The 17,030-nt window shown below is 45.4% G+C and overlaps 1 protein-coding gene across 3 annotated transcripts in view; it reads right to left on the bottom strand.

Annotated features, from left to right (window-relative positions):
* AKAP12 (A-kinase anchoring protein 12) overlaps nucleotides 1-15,886 on the bottom strand; it is a 31,285-nt gene extending 15,399 nt beyond the window's left edge. The window contains exons 1-2 of one of the 3 annotated variants that reach the window (XM_074896557.1): nucleotides 15,666-15,886; nucleotides 5,845-6,031 (exon numbers count right to left, since the gene is read on the bottom strand). In XM_074896557.1, coding sequence (XP_074752658.1) covers nucleotides 5,845-6,031; nucleotides 15,666-15,788 — 310 coding nt within the window. In that variant the 5' untranslated portion in view covers nucleotides 15,789-15,886. Of the gene's footprint in view, nucleotides 1-2,815; nucleotides 2,873-5,844; nucleotides 6,032-15,665 lie in introns of those variants that run through there. The other 2 variants (XM_074896558.1, XM_074896559.1) reach the window with 2 other exon arrangements.
* Nucleotides 15,887-17,030: the final 1,144 nt, after the last annotated feature.

Here is a 17,030-nt window from a genome sequence, read left to right on the forward strand (position 1 = left end):
AAAAACCTACCCAGAACAGATTTATTTAGACTAAAGTAGCTATTTGGAATTATTAGTGAAATCGAATAATTTAGCAATTAAAAAAAAAAAAAAAGAAGCAAAAGCTGTGCTTCTAGGTTTTCATTGCAGAGTGTAAGAACTGAACATTTTACCACAAATCCATTTTCTTTTAACTGCAAATTTCAGGAGGTTGGGTTTAATAAATCAGACAAACACACTACCTACTTTGCAGTAGCAAAACAACACAAAAATATGTCCAGGTGTTACCCTTCTAACCATTTTTTTTTAAAACTACAAGGTTTAAAGTCTGTGACACTGCTGCTTCTTGACAATATATTTCACAAATTCTTCCTTCCTTTCCCTACTGTTCACAGTACTTGTTTCCACTTCAGTGTGCAAATAATTATTTCATGGAAAGCACATACTACTTCTTTCCCCACTCTGTTCACTCAACTATTTCTGATTTATGTTAATGGTGGGGAGGGAGTTTTTTCAGAATAATTAAATAATATGGGAGGACTTACAGAGATTTTTGTGTACTAAATTTCACAGTGCATACACACAATTCAAGAGCTTTCTAACCATGCTTTTCTTTCAAAGCTTTAGAAACAAATACATTAAGTTCAGTCCTCAGTTCTCTGGTACTTGGGTGGCAAGTGAAGAGTTAAGTTTAGAAATCTCACATACTTTTGTGTCCAGTTTTAAAAATGGGAAAAAGGAAAATGTTGCAAAATAAGTGTAATTTTAGATGGCTTACAACTCCTTAAGAAACCAAAAGCAACAGCCCCAGAAAAAGACATTGTACATAACCTCATATGAAAGTAAAAAGAAAGCACAATCATTTCCGCTGTGATGCTATAACATTCCTCACAAAACTCTATTTTTAGAAGATTTTGCTTTAGCTATAGTTGTCTGCACCAACCTAGAGACCAACTTCTCAAATTCCAGCAAGGGAAGTTATATATTTCACTCATTCAAGATTTTAAGACATTTCTTCCTTCATTTCAGTGTTTCAAGAAACAGCACTAAAAATGAAAAACCAGTAAAATTCTCCTAAAATTGGTTTGTTTGTTTTTAAACCAGAAGGGTCATTAGTCTTGGCTTGGATATACAGTTACTGCAGTTAAAGATTCCTCATTAAATGAACCGCTCTCAAACCAGTCCAGCTGTTCCGCTTGGGAACCCAACCAGCCTGCTACAAATATTTATGAAATTTCATGGTTACCCATGCTGTCCATGTCTCACATTCAGTGGCTTGGTTCTGCTTATTAAAATAAAATGTATTCACTAAGGGTAGATAGATGCAACACTAGCACTCGACTATTGGGGGGGGCGGGGGAGGGAAATCTGCTCAGATAGGAACAAGGATGGGATAAGCGATACAGGTCAGTAAATGTTGGGGCATTTTTGAGAGCTCCTAACTATGCACAATGGAAAACAGACTAAATGTTTTCTTTAGCAAAACGACTGCATAAAGAGTAACATAGACACCACAGACAAACTCACCACAAAGGAGATGTAGCTCCATCTGCACGAACTAGACACAGGATAGCTTAAAACACTCCCGCCTACCAATAAGGAGAGGTACTTCGTCCCTTCAAAGAAACGGTGATTTGTCCTACAAGCTACATGAAGTTCTTGCAAAGTGTACTGTAGAAGCAGTTGTGTTGGCAGTGAAAATCCAAGTTTCCACAAGAATTATTAAATAAGGAAAGCCTCAAACTGTGCAACCCTGTACAGAGACTGATTTGAAAAACAGTTTAACCTTTAATTACTAACAATAAAAGGAAATTAAAAAAATAGAGAACCCTTGAGGAAAAAGGCTCAGCATGTGATAAGCTCATTAAACACTGAGTTTAATGAAAACCCTATTGTAAACTGCGGTAGGATGTCTCGTCCCCTACTAACCGGTTCAAATCACGTACAGTCCTCCCCAGGGTCAGCTCCAAACAGACCAGGACTTCTACAGGCTTTGTTGTCAATGTGTGTTGTAAAGCTACAGTATTTTGAATTAATAAACCTCCACTATTTCTGGAGTTTGTTCACTAGCTCTAACAAAAAAAATGATGAGTAAATAATTATTAATACAATGAAATAAAAAAGGTTTCCCAGGTTGCTAAAGACATACAACAGCAATCCGAGAGAAACTCTGATGTAAATTAGCTATCATGAGGAAAAAGAGCAGGGCTCGTTTATTTAAATTTTATCATGCCATTTTGTTTCCCATAGAACAACAGAAGTTTGTGCAAAACCAGCAGTGCAAGGTGTCTTTTCCTCTGAACTCTCTGCTCCTCCAAATACTATTACCTTTTCAGAAAGCCCAGTTAGTTTATGGTGCTAGCTCTCACAGTTCAGTGGCTCATGCACTACTCCCTTAAACGAGATGTACGGAGTTCGATGCACCCAGAATCGAGGTTTCGGTATCACAGGCTGGGATCCTGCCGCCACACATGCAAGTATACACACACACACGCCCCCCCGCCACGGTATTAATCTCCTCTGGATTTTGCTTCATTAAAATTAAAACAGTTATAGAGCAAGAGCTTCATTTCTCTCACGTAAGTATTTCTACAACATAGCAATGACTCCAACTTCTGCAATTCCTTCAATTTCAGCAACTTTAGCTCTTAAGGCATTTCACTATTGCTTGATTCCATCAGACAGCATCATCCACGCAGCCACTACCTTTTCTTCCCCCATCCCGGGACAGCAGAGACCCCCTAGATAGAGTCTCCAGATTTAAAACAGCCTTGTATGACCAGGAGCGCAACAATCGTCTGACTGAGGTGACAGGAAATATTAAAATTTCAGCGACCTTCACCTGGAAACGGTTCTCGCTGTCACAGAAATATTCAAGCCGGTCCTTTTAAATCCTCCCGCGCTGCCAGGAAATCCGGAGTCGGTCAAACACCGCTTCGGAGAGTGGGAGGCGCGCTCTGGCACCCACAGCGCACTGAGGCACGCCGCGCTGAGGCACCGGGACCCCGGTTGCCACGGCGGGAGCCCGGCAACGGCAAGGAAAACAAACCGAGAGGCTTCCACGCCGCCGCTTGCCGCGCCCCGGCCCCGCCCCTCGCCTGGCCCCGCCCCTCGCCCCGGCCCCGCCCCGCGTCTGGTCTCTTCCCTCCCGACGCGGCACCGGCCCCGCGGGCAGTCAGCGCCGCGCTGCCCCAAAGCGCCCCTCTGGAAATTGTCCCTTGCGCTAGTCAGCTTGTTTCCCCCGAAGGGAGGAGATGGCGGCTCTGCAGTAAGAAATAGCCCCTTTCGAAACGACAGGCCGCTTCAGTTCCCGCTTTTGGGACGCTTTCTTGATGCGGTTTGCCGCAAAACATCCAGAGCAAACCTCCAGAGGTGCAGGTTAAACGCCCCAAGTAGTTCAGCCCTCGTACACAAGAGACACACGAAGCATGCCTGCTTCTCCATACTGAAACGTTTGCTTCGTTGCTATCAACAGTCACTTCGGGGTTGGCGGGTTTTGTTGGTTTCATTTGTTTGAGTCTTTTGAATTGGAATTCCCTACAACCTAATCCCAGTCTAAGCCGTCTCAAACGCGGCTGTCAGTTCCAGAAAGGTATTACCCGGACACTTGTAGTAAAGTAACGCTCCAGCACCTCTTACTGCCAGCAGAAAGGGAAGCAATATGATTAAATAAAACGTAAAGGATCAGCACCTGATAGAGGTGACCTCCTGTTGTAGCAACAACTTTTCTACGGATTATGTGGGATATCTCCCAAGTTCTGACCATACACGGATACTTGGGCCAGCCGCTCACAGCCTTCGTCTGTGGCTCTGGCTGCCAGCACTAACTTCCCACTTAATTTACCAGACTTCCCACTCAATTTAACCTGAGAGTGGCAATTCTGATGAGCCCGGATCATCTCTCAGATTGCCTTCTGAATGTGACATTCAAATAACGACAACAAGAAGAAACCAGCCAACCCCCCAAAAACCTTCAATCAGAAACTTTCTTTTACTGTAGGCAATTACCCATGTTGCCTCAGTGTCACAATGCTTTATTTCTCACTTGACAGACTTTGCAAACAAGATGAAATAAAGGATGAGTGGGGAGCGCGAAGAAGTGCAGAGCTAACATGGGATGTTTCTCTATCTGGAGAGATCTCTCTGCACAAGGCATTTAAGAGATAGCTCTTCCCACCTTTATTCATCTGCCATTTCATTGCTTGACCAGACAGGTTTTCTTTGTCTCTACAGATGATGTAATCTTCAGCTATTGCTACCAGAAAATACACGCTGCCTTGCCTCCATAAGGGGCTTTATTACTCTGAGAGCAAACCTGTAGAACTCTTTTCCCTCTCACATAAATTACGCTGTCACGTAGGCTTGGTTCTACTGACAACAGTAAAATAAATCCTGATTAAAACAGCAGCAGCACATAACCACAAGAGATGATTATCAAAGAAAGCAAAGACTTTACAGGTGATCTACTCACACACAAATTCCTAATGCTATCTGCATCCACAACACATCACGCATTTGATCACATGTAAGTATCTGCATTCAAAGGAAGCTTCTCACCTCTTCCTTACACATCCTAGAAACACACTTTCTGTACAACTGAAGCTACAACCCAGAATCATTCAACAAGACGGATAATCTTTTGCTATTAACTTGAAATCCATGCCCTTTCAAAGGCCTTCTCTGTTACTTGATCCAGAAGCTGAATACCAGCAAGAAATCTTCTGACACTACTTCAAATTATCGGTATGTTCTCTTCCTTCATGACTCTGTTTCATGACTATCCTTTCTCCATCCTTATCCACTTCAGAGTAAAATTGTAAAGAGAAGCCCTGTTTATCATGAGTGAAAGATAAAACACATTGCATCCCATTTCTGCAGCGCCAAAAGCCTCTACCAGTACAATTTTTTTTAAAAACACAAAAGTTCAGCACAAAATATGGCAGCCTTCCACTGGGGTAACAGTGTTACGGCAATTCATCTGAAGGTGTGGCAAAGAATTGCCTTTACTAGAATTCAAACCCCAAAGTACACCAAGGGCTACAAGGCCTTAAGCTGCTCTACAGGCTGACGCTGAAGAATGTGCTCCATCCTACCCTTTCCCCATCCCTCTCCCGCTCTCTCACACCAGCACTGGTTAACTACCCCTCCCTCTTAGCACCCCTGCCAAAAAGGTCAGCGTGCAGCGGGGAGGGGGTCGCTGAAGCGGATCTCTCACCCTGCGGCTGCGACAGAATCAGAGGGAAGGGAACAGCAACAAGAGGCTGAGGAGGGCAGGAGAGGTGGGCTGACCGTTTGCACAGGAGAAACAGCAGCACATCTCTGACTGAGCAGCAGGGCAAGAAAGAGATTCCTAGGGCAGAGCAGACAGGAATGAGAAAGGCTTTGTGGTCAAAACACAAATCGGATTAAAAGCAGTAGGAAAGAGACCTTCCATCGAGGCAGAGCCAATGGATCAGCAGCCTTTCCCTTCCCGCAAGTTCAAATAGTTTATCATTATCATTAACGTCACTAATTAATGAACATGAAAGGATTTCTGCCCCATGAAGGGACATGACTATGCAGCAGAAACTCCTAACATAAGAAGTGGAAACTGAGCTGTTCCTTCAGGTGAATGGGCGAGAGATTGGCAGCAGGCAAGCAGAGGCACCGCAGGGTGCACTGAGAGCAGAGAACCACCCCCAGGGGGGAAATGGGCAGCAACCCCCCCCACCAACACCGACACCTTCAATGCACAGCCCGTTTGTTAGCTGAACTCTGCTATAGAGAGTTACCTGAACTCAGGTAGCTGAGCCCCATTTAAACTTCTCACTCCATTTAGCACCCGGGCCTCTATGATCTGGCCAGTGAACACAGGTTTTTACTCACCCGTTGTTCCAGCAGCCTCTGCTTGCTCTCCGGGTGGGTCTTGGAGGGGTGAAGCCACCTCTGGCTGCTGCCCATCCAGCTCCTGAGGTGCTGTAACAGCTCCAGACTGCTGCGGCTCCTGCGGTGGGGCATCAGGCTCCAAATTGTCTTCAGTAATATCAGGTACCGGTAAACTTGCGTCTAAGACCTGTATGGTCAAGCATTGGTTGAAGGATGGTAGGGAAGGAGAAAGAGATAATGAAAAAAAGAGAAGTAACATCAGTAGTAGGACAGCTTTTTCTTCCCCTCAGAATATTGTACTTTCCTTCTCATTTTGCATCTATATCTATAGCTATATATATATATATATATAATCTGCAAGCATCTGGGGAAATAAACACTTCAGTGGGTTTTTTTTTGTATTCCTCCTCTTCAAAATTACTAACTTTAATAAATCAAAGTACCTTTGTGAGGAAAAAGACCAACAAAACCCAAGACATAATCTGGGACTATTTATTTTACTGCTCTCCTGCAGGAAATGTGTGGAAGAAGCAAGCCTTACAGACAATGGCCTATAACTTTGTGTAGGAATTGGTTTCTAGCATGAAGGAGAACTCCAGGATGACGTGAATCTAGCTGATGGGAAGATATTTTTCATTCTTCAAAATGTGTGGCACAATTGCTTTGATATCTCCATGAATCCTGTCTACATTGCAGCCTTTGGCACTGCTCCTCTGCTGATGTGCTTATCTTATCATCCTAAACAATACAACTACAAAGTAACTGAACTATTCAGTACAGAAAGCAGAACATAAATATATATATATATATAAATCCCATGAGGAAATTCAGCGAAACTGGGATTAAATCTAGAAATTTTGCACCTCAATTATTAGGCAGAGATAACTGTTATGGGGAGGAAAAAAGCTTGGCAGTTCTTTGGGACTCTGCATTACGATAGTCAAAATCTTTTTCTAGATGTGCTAATGTGTGTAAAATAAATAATCTGTTTCTCAGCTTCCACATTCAATACATTTTCATCATTTTCAGAATTTGCATTGGCTTGCCCTAGAACAAGGAAGATGCTTTCAGAAGCATATTTTTATGAAATGCATCATGGTCATTAAAAAATACTTCCCTACCCTTTAATTATTTGTTCAATTAACCAGCTTTCCAACTGATTGTTTTACCTTCCAACAGAAGCCATTTCAACTAATTAACCATGTCTTAAATCTCTATTCCTGAAGCGTGGATTTAAAGTTCCTCTGGTAGAACAGCAAACCTTAATTACATATCCTTGTCTTATTACTCAGCTGTACTCCAAAATATTGCAATTCAAGCCCTGTTAATTAAGCAAAGGAATCCCAGATACATCCCATTTTTCTGTGTAACCTAACATCCAAACACTTGAATTGCCAAACTGGGATCAGAAAGATGCCACATTCCTGACAATTCTCTTCCAAAATCCACTAAAACAAGCTTCCGAAAGGGGAGATTCGTTTATTTATTTTTATTAGCAATTAGCCCACTGCAACAGAATTTCAAATCAACATGCCAAGTGCTGGGCAAACGGCTTTCCTCTTATCATTCTACCCCCTTTTCACGTGCCGGGCAGGATCAGAGAGAAGCACCATACCCCTGCTTCCACAGGCAACGAAGTGTGCGTTCGGGTTCCCAATTTTCAGTTCAGAAGCTCTTAATTAAGCCAAATTGTTTCCACCTGGTGTTGCTGTGCTCCTCAAAGCTCCCTTTCACAGCCACATAATCCACCTCACGAAAAAGAACCCCATTCTGCTCTACTGCCAATACCACAGATGGAATAATTTGGCTTCAGAGTTTTCACATGCTGAGACCAGATATTAAATAGAAGAAATACGGAATGGCTCGACACTCAGATTACATTCCCGCTTCTCACATCATCCTTCTCATAAATCTAAAACACAGGAACTCAGGGGGAATAAAAATGCCACACCACTGAACAAAGGCATGTAAACTCTGGGAAGCTCTTCTGCAGTTGTGCTCAGCACTAACTGAATGGTAGTAACTGATTAAAGGCTAGCAACAAGCAGACACAGAAAATAACCTAATTCTTAAAGGGCTTTGAGATTCTTTATTAAAGGAAAATTATTTTTTTAATAATAACTTTTACTCATTCATTCTTATAGGACAACTGCTAGTCCTGCAAACACAAGAACAACCTTAACTTTACTGGCTCTAAGGGCTCTGGGCTATCTGAAGATAAATCCATGGAGGGATATTTCAAGATGGCACTCAGAATTAGCACCAACAATTCTTTGAAGTCACAAGAAAGGTAACAGCACTGAATATCTTGGCACTCCTCATTTTATTAAAAGATTTTCTTGCCTTTCTTCCCAAGCCTTCCTCAGTCAGCAAACCATAAAGCTAGAATCATATGTATAGACCCGTATAGTTTACCCTTCGCCTAAGTGCCTAATATGGACCTGTGCGCTCTGTAAAGAACCAGCGTACAAAGGGATTGAGTACCCAACGCAGTACAACTTGTCTCCCTTTTAAATTGAGCCCTGAGTGTTATGACAAAATATTAAGTATGGTAACACTTAATATTTCCCCAACTCTTGAGTTTATTCTACAGTCGTGATGCATTCAGGAAAACAGTGACTACCATCCCAAAGATCTGTAACCAAAATTCAGAAGTCACCAGATCTAGCAGATAACCCTTTGAATCTGTAAAATGCTGTGATACCTTCCATTATGAACAGAATTAAATGTAAAAACATTACTAAATGTAAGACTACAAGCAGTTTTTACTACCAGCTAGTATCATTATAATTAATCCCTGTTCACTCTGTAGATAAATTCAGTTTTGAAAGCAGAACCCATCAGTCACAACTGAGTAAAAATGTAAATACGTGAACAACCTCAGTATTTTCAAATTTGACCAGACCTGCAGTATAACCCTACCCTGTCAGGGAACAGGAACCTTTTTACCCCAGTCTCTTGGGGCGATTCTCAGTTTCATGTGATTCTTGGCCTTAGGAAGGCAAATCTAGATTTTCAGATCAAGTGCTCTGCTTTAAATAATCGAATAATCAAAATTAATAAAACAATAGTATTTTTCAAAAATTAAAATGCATGCAAAGGAGAAGAACATATGCATCTTTGGGGCAGTTGAAATGTGGAGGGAGACACAACATCACTAGGGGTTTTTTTTAAACAAAAAGCTTTCTGTTCTGAGAAAAGTTGCTCAGGCTCTTTATGACGGTCAGTGCAGTCTGTCCCACTGCATTAGTCCTCAAAAGAAACTAATTTAAATTTTCTCTTATATTAACTGCTTCATTTCTCTGAAGGGATCTAAACCACAGTTTAGTCCAATTATGTCTAATTTAGTTAGCTGTATTCTTAATTCCACTGAGAATTGTAAAGCTTAGACAAATATAACATCAAAATTTAGAGAGATGGGTGAAAACCTTAAAGATGAAATTAACAGTATTAGGAATCTCATTATTCAGCTCCGTGTATTTATCTGCAGGTAATGAGACATTACAGCTGGTAGGTTTATCAACATTTATCAGGTTTCTGTGGCACACATTTACTGCTCTCCTTTGATATTAATTAATTTTTGAATGTGTCATCTCATAAACATAGGAGAAACCAAAGAGAACTGGCTATCCAGTTCACTGATCCTTCAGTGTCTGCATTCCCAAAACAAAGGACCGTCAGTGAAGCAACACTTCAGCTTCTGTCATGGCACTACTATACATCACACATGTATTTTTTAAATATTTCCCTCATGTCCACCACAAAGGCGGAGGCAAAGGGCAGACACATAACTAACAAGACTAAAATGCACAGGTCTTGTTGCACATGTCACTCTAACCAAGAGCAGCTTCTGCTCCATTTTGCATGTAACATTAGGTCCAACTGTGGACCCCATTAAACGCATACAAAATTTAAAACAGATAAAGAAAACTAAGACAAAGAATTCCATGAGATATGGATGAACAGCAGGTCCCTGATCTCTCACTGTACATTAGCGCACGCTTCATTCATGCACTGTTCTGGAGGGGGTAGCAGCACTCAGCTTCTTCCCCCACCAGCAATCACCACCATTCCCAACATTCCTTGTACCAGTCCCAAATCATTCCAGGGATTCCTCACACCAGGCCCAAACACACCAGAGTTAATTTTGCCTCATTCTGTTAATCCTGCTACACTGATTCTACATTAGATTACTAAAATAGCCAGATCCAGCTGTCTGAACAACTGAGCAAACTAACACAATGGTCTGTAATATTTTTCCTGAAGTTTGATTTTGAAACTTCGGGAAAGCTTGCAGCACTGTTGGTCTGCTCATGGGGTATTCTCTTCACACACACTGCTTCATTAAAAAGATCTTCAAACACCAACATTTGGGAAAAAAAAAAACAAAACAACCTGAATTTAGGTCATTCCAACTCTTGGTTCACAGCAGTTTGTCTTGTTTTGCATTAGTTAAGGCATTAGAGGGCTGTGTGACACTGCAAATTCCAGGTGGAGAAAACAGAAAGCCCTCACTCGATAAGGCACATAACAGCATAGTTAATTTCAGTACCTTATTTCAGGGTAACATCTCCTGCAGTCAAAGCCAAGAGACTTCTCTTTACCTTTCATTCCCTCAGATCTACCCTACTCCCAGCCCGACTTTGTTGTGACACCTCCTGATGGACGAGTACCCTCAAAATCCACATGGCTAAACCAAAACCGATAGGTTTTGCTCCCAAATCATCTCCGTGCTCTCATTTTACAACCTGTGAAGGAAGCATTACTCCCAACCTGTCACTCTGGTCCACATCTTAAGCCTGATTCCTTAAACTCCTTCCCAGGTCTCACATCTTTCAGATCTTTCTGCATAGCAGTCCTTGGACACCACCTTACCTGAGCGTTCACATAGGTACAAGGCATCCAGATGCTAGGGATCAGTTAGAACAAGGACTGAGCACAAAGCAAGTTAATCTCTTTCCAATAACTACAACCATGGCTTGCATTTCCAACCAGAAGGACTTTCAAAGAGGCGACACTTCTCTTTGCATCTCTTTAGCCTCTATCACATCAAACACAAGCTAAATTGCGTTGGCTTTCAGAGTGCCGGGCCACTCCCTCTACCACCACCCTCTTATCTCCTATATGATTAGGGGGTTAATTCACACTTTTGGTGGATCCCTGACACCAGTTTCCATTGTGCATTTTTTCAATTAAGTGGTTTTATGCTTTCTCCCCAGCCACCCCACAGGCATGGGTGGGCCCCCAAACCTTACCAAACTACATCAGCCTCTTCCTTCCCAGTGGGAAGAGAAATACTTAAAGGAAGCCAGACTCTGTTGACAGGAGAACCCTGCTGCCTCGTCGTTTGGACCAAATGCCTCAAACTGGGGCTCTTACAGACACGGTCTAGGGACTTGCCTCTGGTACTTGATTAAGCTTAGTTTTACCATTGCTAATGTAGTATTTTCAGGCTGACTCAGCTCTCTCACCAGAACGCAGTTGTTTAAACAGCAGATGTAAGTCTGTCCCAGCTGTTATTTGTCAGGCACTCAGACAATAAGACACTCTGACATCTCAGCTGGTAACCTCTTTAGAAGAGACAGTTCCAAATATTTACTGTCTAGCAGACACTTGCTCTCATTACAAGCAGGTAGCATAATCAAGTTACTACTCAGAAATGGGAACCATCCCGAAAACACCATTTGAACGACTCACTGCTGTTGACTGGGGGCCCTGGCATGCAAGCAAGCCAGGAATTCACCACATGACATTTTAAAGCCATCAATTCCTGTAAAAGATTATCTCTGCCAAACCTTGATTTTGCTGCAAGAATAGCTTATTAGCACACCAGTGCTCTTCCAGATTCACTCTTTAAAAGTCTCCTTATGCTGTTTGAGGTAGCTGTTCCAACACTTCTCCCTCAGCAGGGCTGCAAGAAAGAAACCTGTATTAAAGCTAGTATCTTGGGCTTCCAAATAAAAGTGAGGGTGGCGATGGCAATTGCCTTAGCTGAGATATTGGTAGGATGACACAGCTCTCCTTGCGTCACCCACATGGCTCGTAGTTGCTCTCCACCTCTGGGACCTCGGAGGGCACCGCTTCAGAGCGCAGTGTGCTGGCATCTTCTTCCAGCTCTCTCTGACGCTCAGCATGCAAATGGAAGTCAGGGGAGAGGTGTATCACTGCTATGATCAGAGACAGAGCTCATCCAGAGATGCAGATGCCCAAACCAATCTAACCATGTGCAACCACCAACAGAAGTGTTGCCAAGCTCCCTGCCCAATCCCAGTCACAAGGTCCTGCCTACTCCCCTGCACCTGCTGCCCGAGTCCCAGAAGCCAACACATCTTGCTAAATCAGCAGGGAATGACCTTGCCAAAGAAGCTGAACAGCTAAGGGTTAGCGGTTAGCCCCTTGAACAAGCTCGCCCAGCGTCAGAAGCAACAAATGGGAAGCTGCAGGTGTCCCAGGAAGAAGGCAGGAGCACAAGACCCATCCCATCAGACACCTCAAAGCTTGTGTCAGTCCAGGACACACCCAACGTTTGTCTGGTCTCCTCTGGGAGACTAAAAAGATCTTGTTAATACTTCTAGCATTATTATTATTATTGAAATCTGTTGAATCCTTCTCAGGCCAAGCTTCAGGCCTCTGTGCTGCTCAGGGAAGTCTGATGGGGAGGTTTCACAAGCAGACAGCTTCTACCAGCTCACTGCCACCAACAGGGAGAGTTTTTTCATTTCCCTTCCTGCCCTGCTGCGCATGATTGCCTTGGCCCAGCTCTGGCTCTCACCTGGGCATCATTACTGGAGTGATATGAACTCATCAATACATTAGGGGACTGGCCACCCTCAAAAAAAAAAAAAAAAACAAACCACTGTTTCCTGAAGGATTAGTGAGTTCAATCTGCTTACAGAAAGGCAAGGTGAGGAGGTGAGAACCAGACACACTGCGAGGTGGGACTATATCACCTGGGACAAGATAGGGAAGAGGGACAGGGGAGGAAGAAAAGGGGGGGGAAATAGAGTATTGCTGCTCAAACAGCAAGGAGATAATAACTCCATCAAATAGACCAGCCTTCTGTGGGACCACACCCTGTCCCTTGATTTCAGCAGGACTTTGGGTGTTGATTCACACTTCTGATGAACACATCAGGCTTAGTAGCTCCGGGATCTGTCACACTCCCCTGCAGAGGGGGCTTCCCGCAGCGGGCCGGCTATGCAAGATAAGGAGCAGCTCCTCCACTGCCAAAGTTTAAACCCTGTCTGCTACAGTAAAACAACCCCACCAGTTTCATGTCCCAGAAACATGCTGGACTGGAAACTCTGGAGCTGCTTTATGCGTAATTCACCAGCAACTTGTGAAAGAATGGTGTGAACAGCTGAGGTCCTAACCCACTGAGCCCACATCTAACCTGCAGTGCTTGGGAGCCAACACCCAAAGGCTCCTAAATCTCTCTCGCACTATAGACCAAGTGCTTTGCAGGGTCTCTCGCAGCTCCTGAGCTGAATAAGTGAGAAACACGGAAATATACACTCCTCCTCCCTACAGTAACCAGGACACCTCAAAAGCTGGTATCTGGACACAGAGTCACATGTGAATAACAAAACAGCTTAGAGACTCTACATTTGTCCCTTTCTAGAAGAAAAGGATAAAAGGTTTTTCATCTTCTACAAAATACAACTGTGTCATGAAAGAAACCTGATTAAACATTTCGAGAAATTTCAAATGACAAAAAGGCACAACTGCTGTGAGGTTTTAACCTATATTAGACTAGTTGCCTAGACAATTTATTTGTGATTGACTTGCCAAGATCCACTCAAGCTGGATGCCATTAAATTCAGTTTTCAAAGTTTTGTTCTAAAAGAGGAGGTTGTGATAAGCATTTTAAATTGGAAAGCACAAGAAATATGACCATCCTTCAAAAACGTCCCTATTGCATCTTCTGCAAACAAATTAGCTCTTTGACGGATTTCTCCAGGGGCATTGCAGGATCTGGTAATTTTCAAATTCAAAGGGCTGAAAGGAATAACGATGAAAAATTGTGACACAAATCTGCATGAAATTACCATGCTGTAGTAAGAACAGACTAGATGAAACACAAAAAAAGTATGACCAAACTTCATTAAAACTTATTTTTCTTTTTATTTAATGTAACGGAAGGCAAAAATTGCTGGTTTGGAACAGTAGTAATACAACTTCTTACAGCAGTAAAATGATAATAGAACTTCCCTACCCTTAAACAGTTCTAATTAAATAACAAAGTACAAAAATCTATTTTAAAATATTTTTCCTAAAGCATAGAAGACATAAAACACAGTATTCATAATAATAATCTGTATTTGAGAACAGAATCGATGGTATTCTCTTTTTTGGGGGTCTTAGTTCCCATAAGTGGATAAATATGGCTATGAATGGCATGTCCCTTCTACAAAGTCACATTATCTTCATTTTTAAACAAACACAGTAGCCAAATGCTTGTCCTCTATAAACTCACTCGGGTCTAAATTTCAGCATCCGAACTCTAAAACTGCCCAACACAAGTGCTAAATATTTTGTTAACAAACACCCATCCCTAACGCTTATTTGGTTAAAAAGAAAAATAAAATAAATCTCGGCTAATTTAAAAGTTCATTCTCAATAGGGTTTTCAAATCTGTCAAAACACGCACAAGGAGGTCTGGTGGCAGCCAGGAACTATGGGAAATTCAACTTGAAAGTTAAATCTGAACCACAAGGTCAAAGAAACAAAGTCACAACCAGTTCTCAAGCTCTAACACACCCACGCACCAGCTACAGCAACTTCTGAGCATCCCTGCTCTGAGCACCCCAACTCCGAAGAGCCTGAGCAAGGGGATCTCGCTATGACGCGGTATTATTTCTCTAACGAACTAACGCCTCACCCCGAAGCAAAGCTATGTAAACACGTAGATGCACATAACCTCCCTTTCAGTCCCAGAATCCCCTAAACGCGCCTATTCCAGAGGGATAAATGGGTTCATTCATAATCTATTTTTAAACACCAGACATGTTTTAAAAGAATTTCTTTCAATTCTTCCACGTCTTTATTAAAAATAACACCTACCTAGAGCTCCTCTACGCCCTACTGGCTGAGAGTTAGTGAGTTACTACCCCCCCCCCGCCCAAACCATGCGGTATGACACCGGAGAGCACGAAAACCGCGGCTACAGCCCACGCCGCGGCCACGGCCGCCCCCGGGCGAAGGGGCGGGGGGGCTGCGGCTCAGGTGAGCCCGAGGCTGGGGGGCAGGATGCGGGCTGGGGGGGGCCGGGGCAGGGGGCCCCCCGACGCTGGCGCCCAGCCGAAGAAACTGCAAACCCGGCGGGGCGGCCGCGGCCGCGCCCAACGCGCCGCCCACCTGCACCCCGGGAGGGGAGAGGATGGCGGCGGGAAGGGGGGGCTGCGGAGAGCCGCGGGAGCTCCGGGGAGCGCTGCGAGCCGGCTGCAGGACCGCAGTCAGGAGATTTCTTGGCGCAGACCCCGCCGCGGGTGGGTGCGGCCCTTCTCTTCTCCCCCCCCCCGCCACGGCCGCACACAAAAGCGGCGGCCCCCCCGCCGCCCTCCTCGCCCCCCGCCCCACCGCCGCCGGCAGTTTTATGACTGCGGCTTGGCCGTGGCGCAGTCCCGGCCCCGCAGCCGCGCCCCGGCCCCGCGCACGGCCCGGAGGGTGCCCGTCGGCCGCGGCAGGTGCCCGCCGCCGCGGCGGGAAAGTTTCCCCGGGCCGGGGGCGCGGCGGCAGCCGCCGCCCCGCGCCCCCCCCCCCCCCCCCAACCGCCCGTCCCGTTCCCCTCGCCGCCCGGCTCCCCGCCGCCCTAGCCTTACCTTGGCGGGCTCCGCCGCCGCTTCTTCTGGCGGCAGCGCCTCCGGGGGGGTGCGGGGGGGCCCGGCGGCGGCCCCGTCCGCGTCCTGCGGGGCGGGCGGCTCGGTGGAGCTGCCGGCGCCCATGGCGCTGCCCCGCGTCCGTGCGGAGCCGCGGGCGGGGGCTGGCGGAGGGCGGCGGCGGAGGCGCAGCCGGGAATGAAGGAGCCCGGCTCTCCGCAAACTCCTTTAGGGAGCGAGAGGAGGGGAGGAAAAAAAAAGGAAGAGAAAAAAAAAAAAAAAAGCGAGCGAGAGCCAGCGAGGAAAATCACCTCCTCCCCTGGTCCCCCCGCCCGCCTGCCTCTTGCTCCATCACATGAGCAGAGCCCCGGACACGCCTTGCAGCATCAAATCGGGCTGATAAGGAGCGGCCAAGGGGGCAGCGCCCTGCCCGCCACCGCCCCGCCGGCCGGGGGCCGCTCCCCTCCCGGGCACCGCCGGGGTGGGGGCGCCCACCCGGCCCCCGGCCCTTCGGGCGGCTCCGCGGCGCTGACTCAGCGCTTCAGCCCCCGCCCCGCCCCGGTGCGGGGGTCACACGGGGGGCTCCGGCCCAGGGGCTGCGCCCCCCGCGGGGCTTCTGCCGGCTCCGGAGCCCAGGGCGCGGCTCCGGGGCCCCAGCCTTCAGCGCCGGGAGCTGGCGGACCTCAGCCGGGCTGGGCCTGGCTCCCAGGAGGGCGGCCAGGCTTCAGCTGATGCAGTAAAGTAGGGTCCTATGTCTTAGGCAACTTTGCAAGAAAAAAGCAAAACGCCTTTTTTTTTGTCATTCAAGACAGGTTCCCTTCTATTAATTCATGCCACATTACATGGTATAAGCAAGCAAAGCAAAGAACACGGTAGTTTCTCTCCTAGCCCAGAACACACAAAGGTGCTTTTCCCATGCCACAAAAGCAGGTCCAACGTGTACACGGGCATGCTCATATCCAGTACTTTCCAAAAGTATCAGCAGAGAAATAGCACATGCATTCAAATAAAGCAACCACAGTGTGCCAAATGGGTAGCAAATGGATCCATTCAGTTTTCTTCACATAAGTATAAAATCTTTTTGTCCAAACATGTAAATCTATCCATCCTCTATTGGAATTCATTGTTAAAAATCAGGTGTGATCTGAAGAGTTCATAGTACATCCTACAGAACCATATACAGTTTCCTTTAGAACATTTCAACCAGTCCTCACCCACCAAAACACCGATTCATTCAGAAAAAAAAAAGTATTGTCTTAAAAATCCATCCTACAAATTGCCTGATCTCCACACACTGGTCAGTTCTTCCCCTAAAAACATGAAGACATATCAAGTCAATGACTGAAAACGCCCTGCAGCAACTCCCCT

This window comes from Athene noctua, chromosome 1 (assembly GCF_965140245.1).
Source record: "Athene noctua chromosome 1, bAthNoc1.hap1.1, whole genome shotgun sequence".
Classification (NCBI taxonomy): Eukaryota; Metazoa; Chordata; class Aves; order Strigiformes; family Strigidae; genus Athene; species Athene noctua.